The following is a 17,608-nucleotide window of genomic DNA, read 5'->3' on the forward strand; positions in this document are numbered from 1 at the left end:
AATAGCTGATCAAACCATAATATGGTTAACATTAATTATTTCCATTAATTTTTGTGGCTTTTATTTACCTAATTCCTAGAGAATGTTCACCTTTAAACTGGAAGGTGCTGGAGACAAAGAAAATTTAAATATGGTCTAAGTAACTTGTAAACTAACATCACCATGCAATCAACATATAGTGTGATAAATTCAATAAAGACCAGCAGACACTGTTTTAGCATTATCTTAAGGAAAATAAGAAGGTACCTGATAAAACCAAAGTTAGAATGATATAATGCAGGATTTAGTACTTCGATCATGTCTAAGGATGCTCAAGCTTAAAGGAGCAAACTTGTGCTTTCTAAAGGTGACTGGGTATCTTGGAGTACCAGATTTTAAATTGCATTCATTCAAAGCCTGGTGAACCAGGGCTCTCATCAGCAGCAAATATGGATTATTGCTTAGAGGAATATAAGATTAGAGATTGCAAAACCATTTAAATTATAATTATGGCAAAAATCTAGGCAAGCTATAATTAAATTTGGACAGTAGCAATAAGAGTAAGTAAGAAGGATCATATTTGGGTGGTAAAAGGCATGTGTGAGGCAGAATTTTATGACCAAAATGATACAGAGAATATCAGAGAGGGAGAAATGTTAAAAGTTTCTCAGAGTTTCTGTTTTGGAGACACAACGTTTGAAAAAAAAAAAAAGAAACAAGAAGTTTACAGAAGAGAAAAGAGAACCTACACTTTCTGCTTACGTGGGGACAATGACCAAGAAATTCAGGAACTCACTGGGGCTCAGATAAGAGGGCAGAGTTGAAGTTGAGAAGCTGCTGTATCCATACTAACAGGAGGCATGGGAGAACTTGAGCTCCCCAAGAGGCAAGGTGTGGATAGGGGAGAAGATGGTTGCTACCAAGACTCTTAAAACTGTAAGCAATTACAAATTTTTCATGATGAGTAATTAGTTGAGCACCTGTTACCTTTTTGAAATCATTGAGTATCTACTGACTGTTCTTGTTATCTTAGGAGATCCCATAAACACATAGAAAGGGGCTCTGTTGTCTACTGTGAAAGCAAAATTGGAGCAAATATTTTCATTCTTCTGCTCCTGGTAGCAAGGGAGTGGGATTCTGGCTCCAAGTTAGCCTAACTAGATGTTTCTCATCATGGTCTTACGCAGCAAGAGGCACAATCAAGGAGATTGGAGTTAATGAAAGAATAGCAATGCCCTGATAGTGAGGAATATCTTAGGAATCAATGACAGGTTAACAGACTGTTTGGAGTTATTATCTTTTTAGTGAATCACCCTTCTAAGTTGCACAATCACCCTAAGTTTCAGAGGGTTTCTGACTTTAGGGTACAAACATCCAGATGAGGTAATGGTAGAAACAGAATAAACTCACATCACTGAAATTTAAGAAGAGAGTTCAAATGCCATGTAAAATCAGATTAAATAAGGATGATTTTAGTAATTGGTTGCTTAATGGAATAAAACTCTGACAATATAATATGTAACTATTATAAAATTTGCTGACATTGCTGCTTAATAATTTCAGCAAATGAAATACATTTATTCACCCAAAATAATCACTGAACACCTACTATAAGACTGCCAGGCAATAGGAATATTGTAGTGAACCAGAGAAATCAGCTCCCAGCACGAGGAGGACCTATATTCTGTTATTGTTTCAGATTTTGCTACTGCTATTTTTGACTGTATTGCCAAGCACCTGGTAGCAAATAGTTAAAATGAGACCTGCTGTACTGGTTGGTTCATGCAGCCATTTTTGATAATCCCTGGCTCTTAGAACTTATTTTCGTAAGATTTATTTATTTATTTGAAAGGCAGTTATAGAGAGAGAATGAGAATCTTCCATCAGCTTATTCACTGCCCAAAATGGTCGTAATGACCAGGGCTGGACCAGGCAGGAGCCAGGAGCCTGGTACTTCATCCAGGTCTAACATATGGGTGCACAGGCCCCCAAATTGGGCCATCTCCCACTGCTTTCCCAGGCACAATAGCAAGGAGCTGGATCAGAAGTCCAGCATCCAGGATTTGAACTAAAGTCCATCTGGGATGCTGGTGTTGCAGGCAGAGTCTTAACTCACTGTGCCATAGTGTCAGACCCATAGATCTTATTTCTTTTTACATTTAACTGACACATAAAAATTGTACACGTTTAACAGATATCATGTGATGTTTCAATATATTATATAATGCATATGTTATACAATGTCTGATCTGAATAAACATATCTATCTCTTCACACATTTAACAATTTTTAAAAAAGATTTATTTATTTAGTTGAAAGGCAGAGTTATATAGAGAGAAGGATAGACGGAGAGAGAGAGAAAGAGGTTTTTTGATCTGCTAGTTCATTCCCCAAATGGCCATAACAGCCAGGGATTGGCCAGGGCTGGGCTAGGCCAAAGCCAAGAGCCAAGAACTTCTGGGACTCCCACATGAGTGGCAGGGGCCCAAGGACTTTCCCACTCACCTTAGCTGGGATCTGGATTAGAAGTGGTGTATCTGATATTCTAGTCGGTGCCCAAATGGAATGCTAGCACTGCAGGCAGTGATTTTACCCACTATGCCACAGTGCTGGTCCCTTAACAGTCCTTCATGGTGAAACCATTCAAAATCCCTTCTTCATCTTAGAGAAATGAACAATACATTAGCCTTAACACATATTTTTTAACGGAGAAAATTCTATAGAAATAATTGTCTGTGTGCTGTCTTATTTTTCTCCCACTGACTACCGTTCTTCTGTTCTCTTCATGATTCTCTTTCTCTTATGATTAGTCGCACCACTTAAAATAAAATAGCTCCAGGGAGAAAGCTGATAAAGACTAAGACTGAGCTTTTTGATTATCAGTACCCTTCCTGTTTTCCCTTTTAGAAAGAGTGGTCTTGGAATAGCAATAATTCAAGATCTCACTTAATCGATTTCTTTATATCTGAGGATATATTATATTATATTTAAATTCAGTCCACTCACAGTTTCTTCATTTTTCCATGAAGTTTTTGAAAGACGTGTGCAGATTTCAAAAAATTTCGCACCAAAATGAACTTAACATTTCAAATCTGATTTTCCACAAATGTTTGAAATATCCTCGTATTTGCTTTGAAGGTTTGTCAGGAGCACACACACACCTGGGAGTGGCCCTCCTCATGCTGAGATGATCATTCCCCCAACTTCCAAGACCCCCAGGAGGAGGGGTGAGGAAAGATGCCCCTCAACCTAAGCCTCCCAGACTTTCAGAACAGGTGGGGGAACCAATGACATGACAGCAGTCACAGCCTATCAACTTCACATGCAACTGAACTTGTGACCAATTTCTCTCTATTTATTTTTCAACATGATTCTTCCTTTCCATTCTCAGGAATTAAGTGAGATGCAATGTCTAGCAGCATGGGCTTAAACTCTCCGTCCAATACACACGTGCTGTGTAATCTTGGACAATTCACATTCAACTCATTTTCCTCACAGTTGATAATAATGTCTGTGCCATGACCTTATTGTGAGAATTATACATAGTGTTACATGTCAAGTAAACAGAGTGGCCCAGGACACATAATAAGGGCTCAATAAAACTTCATTTTTCTTCTTGTAGTCATAATAAACAATTTCATAACCTTCTGTTTCAGTTATTATTTTATGAAGTTCTCACTAGATGATCTGTTTCCTGTATAACTAGGTCATATGAGGGTACCTCAGAAAGCTTGTGAAAAGAATATAGTTAAAAGATACATTTATTTTGATGCAATAATATTTTAAAATCTGTGCATAATTTCTTCTTAATATGTGTGTAACATGAAATTTTTGAAAGCCCTTCATTTTTTTCTTTCTAAATAAAATTTACTTTGTGAACTTGCAAATTATTCACTCTGCCTATGGAGTTAAAGCTGTCTTGTGCACTAATCATGATATTTGCAATCTGCACCCACTAGACACTCAAGCCACTATATCTAGGAAGTAAAAACTATATTCCAATCAAAATGGCTAGACTAGATGTGTTATAAATAAAGTTTGGGCTTTCTCACCTGTAGTTCAGACAGCTCTATCTATTGAAAGTACTGTTTAATTTGCCTGCATCCATTTTAAAAATTTGCAATCATAGATGATTGTAAAATGAAAGAGCAACATTTCTATCAGTGTTAGCTTCATTCACAGAAAGAAAATTGAATCTTAGAAATATTTTTATTTATCAGTAATACCTCAATGAAGAAAAAGAAAAAAAATAAAATAAGGAGAAAGAATTAGAGTCTCAGAGAACTTAAGTTAATTGCCTGTGATCACACAGATTAGGATGGAAACTCCAGCACCAACCTGGCTATACCAAAGAGATAAGTGGGGACAGGAATGGAGCTAAATTCCATTGTTCCTTAAAATTTAAACCAAAGTTAGATGCATACTTGATGTACAATTAACATTTTTACTTGATTTAAACTCAATATGTTCAGTCACTGACATACTTCTTCCTTCCTCTTTTCTTCCCTAAAATCTAAGTCATTTCATAATATCTTGTGCAATGATAGCAAAATTTGACAAATAATTCCATTTTTGCTTTGAATAGAGTATAAGATTGGCATGGCATACTGTATTTCTTAATATTCAACTCTTTCCTTTTCTACAATGAGTTTGATTATTTTTCATTCTGTGATTTTCCTAGAAATTATATGACACTCTTCTTCCCACCCTTGCTAGTAATGTAAACAAATCTGGGTTTGCAAAAAATTTCCACTTCTGTTTCATCATTATTTTCATGATATGTGTCATTTGTATTTACTTCTGTCATGTTGAGGATTTTACAAGTTGTTCTTTTAGCAGCAAATATAAATGGGATGTGCATGTATTTGTGTGTGCAATTTTTTATATACATCCACTGTACTGAAAATGCAACTTTTCAGCATGGTTTTTCATCTTTATTTTTAATAATTCACTACATAGTGGCAAAGCATGGAAATCAACTCCCAAACTATATTTTTCATTTCATAGAACCTCTTCAATTAGTTGTCTAATACTTTTGGTAACATTTTCAGAATATTTCTTTTCAATGGATATTAGATATAGATATTAGGTTTATACTTTAGATATTTAAAACCATGTTGTTTAATAAATGTCCAGGATGGAGGAATAACCTGGCTGAATAGTCATGTATAATGTATGTGCAATAATATGCTTAAATCCTGGTAGTCTAAGACTAAATTCTAAGGATAAGTGATGAAGCAATCATTTGTCTGCAGGAAGTGTGGTGTGTGGGATGACTACATAGACACTTCTCTAATTCTGAAAGAAATTTTATGCATAAAGAGCGTCAGCTAAACCTCGGGTCCTAGATTAATTCTAAACCAGCTCATTTGCTTATTTTATAAACTGTGTGCCCTTTGGCTTTTTACTCAATCACTTTGATGTTACTTCCTCCTCTACAAGTAGAGATAATACTACTCCCTGCTTAGGCAGAAATGGTTGATTTCAAGTCTATTTGGCTCCCATTACCTTATTCTCAAGAAAGTGGGAAAGACTTACAGGGTTCATATTCCAGTTTCCCTGACAGGTTTAAGAGGCTGACCACAAAGAGGTGAGCACAAACTCATGTTTAAAAAAAAAAAAAAAAAAAAAAAAAGTGACAAAAACTTCACTCTCCGCTTTCCAAGCTGGGAAGGACACGGGCAGAGAGAACTCACAAGCTTCCTCTAGGGGCAGCAAAAACAAGGGTCCATCGCAGCCATGAATCCTGGCTGCCTTAGTAATGATATTCATGGCTGAGGGATTTCAGGGCTAGTACTGCCAAAGAAAGGCACAGTCGGATTGACCAAAGGAGAAAGAAAAGATGAAAACTACGTGTCTGGGTTATGTCTGAATATTAATCAAATGTAAGATGGGGCGAAAAAAGAAATTAGTCAGTAATTCACTGAGGATTGTTTCCTTCTCATGTAATCTATGTTATAATAACCTCCAATTATCAGAACAGACTCTATTTTACCTCATTTGCTGCCTCCAATATCTACTTATGTAGCCAGCACAAATGCATAAAATATACCATGGAATTAGTTTAAATATGACTGAATTAATAAACATTATCTTATTTATATTATAATGATTCTGTTAAGATTATATCTAAGGCAGATGATATAATAAAATCATAAAAAAATAAGAGCTAGAGAAAGTGTTCTGAGTATATAGTATATAGTGTTTTCAGAATGAACTCTAAATGTCAGTTCAGCAAATGAAAGGAAGACTTCCTAGTTGCTTACACTGCTGAGCTATAATTTAAGGAAAATGAAGAGAATATTGAAAAAAAGAAAACCAAAAGATTTCTCACTGGGGAATTCTGTGATCGTGAGTTGTTTGTTACATGAAATAAGCATTACTTCCCTTATGAATTTTTAAATAAGTACTTCTATAGCCTTGGAATAAGTGAACATACTTTCATTTCTGAGTATAAGAAATGTAAAAAGCCATCACATGTAATATGAGATCCAAAGAAAACATAGATATCTAGCATGTAGGAGGAGCTAGCTGAATTCCTGCAAGTATTTAATCAGTAATGGAGAATCTGAACAAGTACACTGAGAACCAAATAATTGACAGTAAATAGGGAGTTTGGCTAACATGTCTGATCCTGTGTATCTGTTTTCATGTTTTTGATACACCAAAAATATTTAGAGGGCAAGTATTTCATTCAGTGGCTAGGAAACCATTTGAGACACCTACATCCCATATGTCAGAGTGCCTGGACTCAAATCTTGGTTATGGTCCCTACTCCAGCTTCTTTCTAATATGCAAGCTGACTGACAGTAGGTAACATTTCAAAGAGTTGAGTCTCTGCACCCATGTAGGAGACCTAAATGGAGTTCCCAGCTCCTGGTATCAGTCTGGCATAGCCCTGGTTATTCTAGGCATTTGAGGATCAAATAAGTGATGGAAGATCTCTTCCACTGTCTGCCTATGTGTATGTGTATGTGTGTGTGCATGCATGTTTCTCCCTTTCAAATAAATGAATGAATAATCAAAAACCATTTGAATAAACAAGAAATTTAATTTGGCCACAGAAAGTAGAGTTTAAGTCTATTAAATGTTCATATACACTCAGCAGTTTTGACTCACAAAAATCCATCATTTAAGAAATGGCCATTCTTATATTTTATGTGATTAAGAATAACATGAGTAATCATGTAACCCTTCATAAAGGCTTGAGACACATTCTGGCTACTTTTGAATATTATAACCTTTAAGAAGATTTTCAAAAAGAGAGATGAAAATAGTGTGATTGCAAATACATTCATAATCTTGCTCAGTCAGCAGAATTGCTGCTGGTAATACTTTGAAGTTCCCAAGCCCACTAAATTGCTGGAGCACAGCACAGCTGGTTGGTTATTTTGGCTTCTTAATGCAGCTGATTATATCATTAAATATCTGACTCAACAACACAGTAATTTACTGGCCACATGTAGACATGGTATAACTCTTTCTTTCCAATGGAGTATACATATACCCTCCCAGGAAAATGACGAAACTGCACTCTTAGATCCTGCATAGGTTATATTTTATGATGTGTCTTTCTGTCTTGTTATTTTCAGTAGCCCATCATTTGCCATCCTTTGCAAAGGTCCCTTCTATCTATCTTAGATCTTCCTTCTATCTATCCTTAGATCTTCCAAACTCTGCATGTGGACTAACTACTCTTTGTTTACAGCATGCTCATTTAGCATCCATTCATTGCATCAAATATCTAGGTTTGTCTTCTAAATCAACACCAATCTCCCAAAATATTGTTAGCTTGTTTTTCCTGCTTCCAAAGTGGAATGTACCTGTCTTTCTAGTCTCAGCTCTAATGAATGGATATCTTACAACCTCTTAATAAGGGACGCAGAAAGTCATGTTTCAGAATCACATTTACTCAATTATAACAGTGATTTGGGCCATCTTCCACTGCATTCCCAGACTATAGCAGAGAACTGGATTGGAAGTGGAGCTGCCAGGACTCAAACTGGCACCCATATGGGATGCTAACACTGCAGGTGGCAGCTTTAACTGCTACACCACAGCACAGGCCCCTGGTTTTATTATTAATCACCTTACCATAATGGAAAAGAATAAAATCTAACTTCAATTAGTGGCACATCATTGGTAGATTATTGGTGGAAATAATAACATACTCTATCATAAAATATAGTGAAATAATTCAATATACATATATTGAAAATATAATATTTTTAATCTATAATTTCTAAGTAATATCATGTGTTAATATTTGTGATTTTTTTTCTGTCCCGGTAGCTCATCCTATAGAATTTGCTTAACTATGTGCAAAGAAAGAGTGTTGTTGTAGCTAAATGCTATCAGAGATCTAATAAACAATAAGATTAGTAAGTAGGAATAAAAAACAATGAACAACCCAGCATTTCTAATAGGAAAATATTTCTTTACTTTTTAATTAAAACTTAAATTTAACTTGTTTGAGAATTAATGTGGTAAAAAGCATAAAGAAAGGAAATGTTAGAAACTTTTATAAGGCAACTACAGTGCAATAATATGGGAACATAAAATCTTTATTTTTTTTTCTTCTCTTGGGAATCTGGAAGAAAAGGGGAAAAGTTCTGTATGTGTTTATGTTATTCTCATGAATGTGTAGATGAAATTTTTTCCAGTTAGCGATTGTTTATTAAAAATGCTTGCTTATTAAAAATAATCTTGGAAGGTGAGCATTGTGTTCTAGCAGGTTATGTCACTGCCTGGGATGCCCATGTTCCGTATCAGAGTGTCTGGTTTGATTCTTTTCTCCACTTCCAATTCAGTTTCCTGCTAATGCATTCTAGGAGGCAGTAGTTGAAGGCTCAAGTACTTGGGTCCCCACCACCCAAGTGGGAGATCTGAATGGAATTCCTGGTTCCTGACTTTACACTGGCCCAGATCTGGCTGTTGTAGGCATTTAGGGAGTCAAATAGCAAATGGAAGATTTTTTACTCCCTCTCACTCTTGCGTTCTTCTGTTGCTCTGCCTTTCAAACTAATAACAATAAGCAAATATTTTTAAAAGTACAACTTTTCATTTTTCAACTAAATTGCCTGTTTTAAAACATAAAATAAATGTGCTTTTTAAGCAAAATAAAGCAAAGCAATTTTTAAGCCAACTATCCAAAAATTTATGTGACAGAATCAAAGAAGCATCACAGATTGGTTAAAGAGAAATTCAAGGTCCAAAGCTTTCTTAAAATACAAAAATGGAATCAGGGCATGTGAATAAAATCAGATGCAGGCTCTTCTCAAGGTCTGGTGGCTCAAGGGGAGAGAACAGACCAAAGAATTCTGTCCTTTCCCTGCAAACTTCCCTTGGTGATGCATATACTCTAGCATTTTAGGTTTACCTAGCAAATACTACAGCATTTTAGCGTTAGGTATTTTGAGATATTTTGGTTCTACGAAGAGTCTGAAGGACTTTCTGCATTACTTAAAATCTCCAAATGCATAATAAATGTTATCTCTTTCTTAATATTTTTATTATCAAGATCTTTAGAAGGCAACTTTGAATTAATTCAAAGAAAATACTATACAAAATTGTACTTTCCTTCTTGTGTTAGATAACAGATAAGTCAACTTCATGGATTTATGTTATTGAAATGCTTGACAAGTGGTGCAGATCTGTGTGTTACTTACTCATACAGCTGCACATGGTTTAGATTGCTTGGCTTTAGCATCTGGGTGAATTTACTATGGTGAATTCATTTGTTCATATTATTATTCACATTATTAAGTCATATCATGGTTCTGCGAATATCAAAGCAAAGTATATCCTTAGACAAAAATTGAACTAAAGTTAAGTGGCAACTGGAATCCTATGCTGCGAGTGTACAATCTAACCCAAAGCAATATTATTTGCTGTATGGTGACCTATTGGAAAATGTACTTTTACCAAGATTATCTTTCTTTTTCAACTGCTGAAAAAAAAGTAATAAAACATAGCAGTTCCTCATTCTTCTTTTCATGCATACCATTTTATGAGTGAATGTTTCATATTTATTTTTCATTTGTCCATTAATTTTTTCCTCTTCAGGTGTAATCTAGCTCCTGTGGTGGAGTTTGCTGCAGATGTGGGAACTAAATCAGATTTTATTACCATGAATCCATCAGTTGTACAAAGAGCATTTGGAGGCTTTCGGAATGAGAGTGACAGAGAAAAATTTGTGCATAGACTTTCCATGCTGAATGACAGTGTCCTTTGGATTCCTGCTTTCATGGTCAAAGGAGGAGAGAAGCACGTGGAGTGGGTTAATGCATTAATCCTTAAGAATAAACTGAAAGTGCGAACTGCCTATCCATCATTGAGACTTATTCATGCTGTCAGAGGGTAAGTGACTGGAAAAGACCAGTCTGTCTTTGGCACAATAGAATACATAACTAAACATTTTCCTTAGCCTGGAAGGAGCCTCCATTAAAATCTCCAAATGGTTACATGCTTCCATTATTTTGTTATTGCTACTCCATTCACAAGGTTGAGTTTTGTTTATGTACCATATTATTTTAACTCATGCTCTCCATAGGAAAAAGCAAGTTGTTGAACTTAGCAATTACTTGCATCTGATCATGAAAAAAACTACTGATTTTTATAATATTCTGTGCTAAAGAAAATTAGAATTCATAGTAAAATTGATGAGTTTTGGTTAAGAAAACTCCAACAGAAGTGCTAAATGGCTAGTGGGCAATATTGTGGAAGCATAAATGTTAGATGTATTTAAGGAGCAATTAAGTCCCATCTGTAGCTAAGAAACTTACAAGTAAGAGAGAGGGCTGGCTGAGATAATATGCCTTAATGCTACCTCCCTCAAAGTCACAGATGCTGTTTTTATGAATTAACATTTCTCTTTTATTACTACAAGCTCAGGGGGAAAAAATGTTAAGAAGTAAACTCTCAAAAGTGGCAAATGACCAAAAGGCAACATTCAGTCATGTACACACGATGTGTAGATTAGTTAACCAACAGATAAGCAGTTATGTGTGTATATTGAATGCAGACTGAGTGACAAATACTGTAGTATGAAAACGAGGAAGAGTTCACTGCTGCTACCTTTAGGCTACGTGTAAGCTCTGTGGTGGAAACAGAGGCATACACAATTCACTAGTGGCATACAAGAGCATATTGTCAGGAGTATATAATTTGTCCCTCAGACTCACAAATAGGGCAAATGGATTTAACATTTAAACTGGATTTTAGAGGCAGCACAGCAATTACCAAGAAAGAAAAGAAAGAGGAGAGAGAGAAATGAAAGGTTGGGTGGAGGGAGGGAACCCAATACAAGGAAATGTTATTGCATCACTACAGGGAGTTCAGGCAGGAAATGTTTAAGGAAACAGTAAATGTAAGGGATAATGGAGTCCATGTGGAGTTTTGGAATTAAGTTGAAAATGTACTTTGAGATATGGTAGAGAAGGGAAATGACTTTATCTTGTATGAAGCATAATCAGATGTCCAGATTTTGAAGGGTAAATCTTGTGATGGGAGACTTTTCTGACAGACAAAGTGGTAGATGCACAAAGGTCAATTCATATTTTGATTAATTTACCCAGAAGATGATAAAGATGTAGGACAGAAGCAGTGAACATACTAAAGAAGGGCAGGTTCAGGGCACACATTAAATATATTGGGTACCAGTTCTAAAAGGAAAAGGTTTCAAGTCCAGGGTTAAGATCAGCTTATTTCATAAACTGGGTAGTGGGTTGAGATTTCGTTGTCAAGATACTTTTTTCAAAGGGGTTATCATTTCCTGTTTAAATCTCTGGAGAGTTTCTTGTATTATATTATTCTGCAACAGTTAAATTCTATTCTTTCAATGCTCATTCTCCAGGTGTCTGACAGAAAGCTTTGATAAAATAAGATAAAACACATACATTTGGAGGATAAGTAAATAACCTAGTTTTTTTTTTTTTAAGTTAAAAGTATTCCTGGTAATTGTAATTTGATTCTGAGGAAGGGACACATTCTGAACAAGGTGACTTTACAAGCCACTGTATTAAGTTACACCATTTTCTTTCACAAAGCAATGCTCAGTAGCATCTGATTCCTACACAAACTTCAATGATATCACTTTCTTTATCTTAAACACACATTACAACACACACACATGCTACAGTGAAAACTGATTAAGATTCACAAACTGAAGTAAGGACTCTCCAACTATGGAAAACTACTGAGAATTTTTAAGATTTCTCTGAATTAGGAATTTTGTTCCCTAGATTCTAGCTTGTATTTCTCAAGTCAATGTCAGAATCAAATCATGAGTTAAGAGATATAGTTGAAATAGCACATTTCCCATAAATTAGAATCTAGGTAGAATTATATGTGATTAGGAACAGGAACTTTATACAGGCTTTTATGTATTTTTAAACGTAAGAATTGAAGATGCTTAGTCATTTATCAATATTTCTTTTTATGTCTTAATCACATTTCTTCCATAACTATCACAGATATAAACTACTCCTCTCATTCCTAAGAATTTTCTGAAGCCTAACAAGGCCAACCTGCTGACCACTGGTGAATGCTGATGAGCTTTCTTCTGCTTCCTGAACTGTAGCTGTTTTGGACCAAACTCATTTTGAGTTCTCCAGAAATAACCCACTTGACCACTTTCCTGTTCACACATCTATTTATCCCCTTTTAAAATGTCAACGGATTGAGTTCAAAACTATAGCCAAGGAAGACAGAGTAGCTCCAGAATGACTGGTCACCATTCCACTCAGATGGGAGTATGTACATGTGATGTGTTTGGAAAGTTATTTCATTTATGGAGTTATTGAAACTAGTACATTAATGCATGCAGTATAGCATTTCGACATGATGTGTGTCCTCTACAAAGCTCCTGGAACTCTGAAAGAAAATCAGGAAGTGTAAACACTAATGAAACAAAGATTTATGTGAAATGAAAGCAAGGGCAAACTCCCCAAAGACATGTTCTTTAAATGTATGCTTTACGTCTGCTTTGATTTACCTCTCTGAAACCCTGTGGTTATAGAGTTCAGCAAAATTGTTTAGAGAATTTCCCATCCTCTATTGATTACTGGAGTTTGTGGACTTTCATGAAAGGTTAGAGGGCCCAGGACACACATTTTAAGGTGGACATAATCACAATGTTAAAATTTAAAGATGTTTCCAAGTACTGTAACTACAAATAGAAAATTTAAGTGATTTATAAATCAAGGTTTCAGAACACAAGGAGGATAAGGTCATTTAGAAAGTTTTCATTTGGTCAGACTCCATCATTTAAGATCTTTCAAGTCTAAAAATTATGAAGCCTTACTAACTTTAAACACCCAGTTAATTTTAGGGTTTCTTAATGCTCCAAAAATTAAATCATCAGTTCGAAAATTCAGACATTTCTTAGATTATGTTTTAATGGATGATCATTCTTCAGTAGCCATATTAAGCCAAGCAGGAGGGGAAAATGCATAGCTAGATTTATAATTTAAAAGCAATCTTGCAAAATACTTAAAGAGTAATATAATGGGGACAAATAAAATATACAAGTTTAAGAGAATGCATTCAACTGAGGTAGGATTCCATCCTTTTTATTGGTATTTCTTCAGAAGCTTCTCAAGGTCAACATTTTAAAATCATTTTTGCTATTTTTTTTGTCAAAAATGAAACATATACAATTTTGTAAATGAAGAGAGGATTTTGAAACTTTGGAATTACTTAAAAATGATACAAAATAATGGTTATTTATATTATAACAAAATTGTCAATGTACACTTAAATACACTTAAGGAAAAAATCTGTTTTATGTAAAATATAGTTTTATGAAATATTTTAAATTATTATCCAAAACATATCTCAAAATATTCATATATTTAGAATTAGGGTAGATGATATTTTTAGAAGTATTTTGATTTACAATTAACCATATGATTTCTTTTCTTTTTTTGTGGGATAATCTTAACATGATTAGAAAGAAAAATCATGCATTGCACATAATGGATCCTCCATTTCACTATCAAAATTCCATTGGTGATTTCTTATGATTTCCTCTAGGAAATAGATTACATAGAGCAATATAGATAAGTATATTTTAAAATTATGTTTCTATTTATACATTTAAATATGAAATTATATTAATACTGTACTACTAGACTCAAATATTCTATTCTACACTTGTTATTTTTTCATCAACACTTATTATAAGTCACTCTTTTTTTGTTTAAATTTTTATTTGACAGGTAGAGTTAGACAGTGAAAGAGAGAGAGTCAGAGAGAAAGGTCTTCCTTTTTTCCTTTGGTTCACCCCTCAATGGCCGCTACTGCCGGCGCGCTGCACTGATCTGAAGCCAGGACCCAGGTGCTTCTCGTGATCTCCCATGCAGGTGCAGGGCCCAAGGACTTGGGCCATCCTCCACTGCACTCCCAGGCCATAGCATAGAGCTGGCCTGGAAGAGGAGTAACCGGGACAGAATCAGGCGCCCCGATCAGGACAAGAACCCAGTGTGCCGGTGCCACAGGCAGAGGATTAGCCTATTGAGCCACGGCGCCGGCCGAGTCATTCTTTTTTAATCAGAAAGTATACCCACTGCATACTTTTCTATCATTTATTTAATCAATTTTGTCTGATGGATATTTTTTAAGTTTTTGAATGTAGTATGATTTTATTTTGTAATTAACATATTTTAAATGCCAAATAAAATGATAATTGGAGGAGAAGAAGTGAATGTACAATTCTGGTTTTATTAAATTTATTTTATATACTAATAGCATTGTTCTATGACTTGAATAAGGATATGGATTCTGAATTAATGCAGATGATAAATTTCCATAGTCATGGATTGTTGGTTTTAAGAGGGTGGAAGCTTGACCTAATAATTATAGTGTTTAGGAATTAGTCCTAGTGGAAGGTCCTTACGTTGCTGAGGGTGTGTCATCAAAAGGTAGTTTTTGTGAAAGGGTTGGTTGTAAAACCCTGAGTTGGGCACCATCGCTCTCTCTGCTACTTGACTGATTATGAGGTCTTCCTGCCTACATTGAGCCTGTCTGATCTTGAACTATGAACTTTGAAAACCTTGATCAGAAATAAACCTCCTCTCTCCCCAGGTAACTTGTCTTATGTACTTAGTTATATTTATTTATATAGTTTAAAATATAAAACTAGTATATTCTTACTATAGTTATTCTAAATAAATAAGGATAGTCAACATCCTCAAGAATATCTTCTAAGAATATCCTCCTAAATAAGCTCATTTAACTTTTGATCATCATCAGAATTGAAATAGAGTACTAAAATAATTATTCTTCAGTTATTTCTCTTGAAATTTGAATATTCTTCATATGGTTCAAGATTATAATTAAGTTAACCTACTTCCAGGTAAATATTTCTTTTTGATGGTAAAAGATATATATATATATATATATATATATATATATATATATATGTAAAAAAGGAAGACCTTTCTCTCTGTCTCTCTCTCACTGTCCACTCTGCCTGTCAAAAAAAAAAAAGATATATATATATGTACACAAAAAATGAACATACTCATCCATTCCTATATATATATAGGTAAATATTCTATAATTAGTTAGTATATTGATTCATATGCATGTTATTGAGTTTGTTCTTTTTTATACTGCTGCAGTTGTGAAACTTTTAAAATATATACTTCTCTGTCATTAAAAGTAAATTTGGGAAGCCTATTCCTTGAGTAGAGTTTAATTGATTTGTGCATATACATAAAATGGTATACAAATGTATATAAACCCATATATGAGAGACTTCAAAAGATTTGTGGAAAATGGAATTAAAAGGTAAAAATTTTAAAACTTAATTTTATTCCTTAACATCAGCTCCATTAAGGTGAAGACACTTTTGTAAACAATGATACCAGACATTTAATCCATCCTTAAAAATCAGGGTTCTTGGAGATTTAACCATGTTGATGTAGGTTTTTTTAATACTGCTAATTGAAGAAAATGAGTGCCACTTAAACAGTTTTTAAGATTCTGAAGTAGACACATCAGGACTTTAAGGTTGCTGCCTAGTCTGACAAAATTGTCCTTTGTGTGATGAGAGGAGTGAGCATTGTTATGGTGTAGAAAGACTCTCTGGGCAAGCTTTCCTGGGCATTGTTCTTCCTACAGATCTGACTAACTTTCTCAAAATACTGCAGATAAACCAATATTGTCAGTCTTTGGCCTTCCAAAAAGTCCTTGAACTTTCCAAAACACTGTTGACTTGATCTTTACTCTTGATGCATGCCCTTTATCTTTGAGTGGATCGTTTCTACCACTCGGTCGCTACAGCTTTACTTGTGCTTGGTCTTCAGGATCCTACTGTGAAACCTGTATTCATCTCCTGTTAACGATTCATTCTTGCCCTAACTTGTTAAAAATGTCCATTGAGATCTCTGCTCTTGTCTACAGTTGATTCAGGCATAACATTTCTGACAACCTATCATGCAACACATTTGGTCAGCTTTGCTTTTTTAGCCATAGTCTTTTAAAATTAATTAAATGACTTTATGTATTTGAGATACAGAAGACAGAGAAACAGAGAGATTGACAGAGATAAAGATAACTCCCATTGGCTGGTTCATTCTTCTGGTGCCTACAACAGGTAGGACTGGGCTGGACCTAATGCAAGAGATAGAAAATCAGTCCAGGTCTCCCATGTGGGAGGCAATGACCCAACTACTTGACCCATCACTTCTTGCCTCCCAAGATGTGCATTGACAGTAAGCTGTAGTTCAAACACAGCTGCCCCTCAATGTTATTAAGTTGAACCAGTAAAGACATCTTTGGTGGTGGCTATTATTTCTGCTATTTATTCAATTAGAGCAAAACAAGGTTAAGTTTGTTTTTCACCAATTGATGCCAGTGGTCTGTCACTACAGGCTTCATCTTCAAAATTGTCCCACACCTTCTTTTTAAAAAATATTTATTCACTTATTTGAAAGGCAGAGTTACACAAGTGTTCTCAATGGCCCCAGCTGGGCCGATTAGCAGACAGGAGCCAGGAGCTTCCTCTGGGTCACCCATATGGGTGCAAAGACCCAGCACTTGATCCATCCTCCACTGCTTTCCCAGGCACATTACCTGAAAGTGGAATTGGAAGTGGAACAGCGGAGAATCGAATCAGTGCCCATATGGGATGCTGGCATTATAGGTGGTAGCTTTATCCACCATGCCACAGTGCTGTCCAGAATTTTTGCAATGCCATTGATATTTTGTTTAGACATGGAATTCTTCAACTACATGTTAATTATTGTAATGGACAATGCCAATGTAGGAGGCAGAAGTCAAACAAAGTGACATGTCTAACTAACCTCTCATCTGGGTAGTTGTCACTCTGCTGCAAACTAATTGATCTGGTAAATTCTGTTATTAAGAGAAAAAAAAGCACACATCAGTTACTTTGTTAGTATGTATGGTTTTCGATGATTCATATAAATAAGCAGATCAGAATTTCACACATCTTCTGGCATCAACTTTTTGTAGAATTAACATAAAAATACAATTTCTCAGATTCCAGTTCCTGCACTTACCTTTCTTATGTGAAAATCTGCTCTAAATCTGCAGGAAGATAAAGGTCTATATGATATTAATGTGATCCTTTGAAGGCAAACTTCATGTGAATGTCACCGGC

At 35.1% G+C, this 17,608-nt stretch overlaps 1 protein-coding gene across 1 annotated transcript in view; it reads left to right on the top strand.

Annotated features, from left to right (window-relative positions):
- Positions 1-17,608, top strand: part of ST8SIA4 (ST8 alpha-N-acetyl-neuraminide alpha-2,8-sialyltransferase 4) — a 106,779-nt gene that overhangs the window by 36,973 nt on the left and 52,198 nt on the right. Inside the window, exon 4 of the mRNA XM_062212358.1 lies at positions 10,045-10,338. Coding sequence (XP_062068342.1) covers positions 10,045-10,338 — 294 coding nt within the window. The remainder of the gene's footprint in view (positions 1-10,044; positions 10,339-17,608) is intronic.

The sequence above is a fragment of the Lepus europaeus genome, chromosome 15 (assembly GCF_033115175.1).
Source record: "Lepus europaeus isolate LE1 chromosome 15, mLepTim1.pri, whole genome shotgun sequence".
Lineage (NCBI taxonomy): Eukaryota > Metazoa > Chordata > Mammalia > Lagomorpha > Leporidae > Lepus > Lepus europaeus.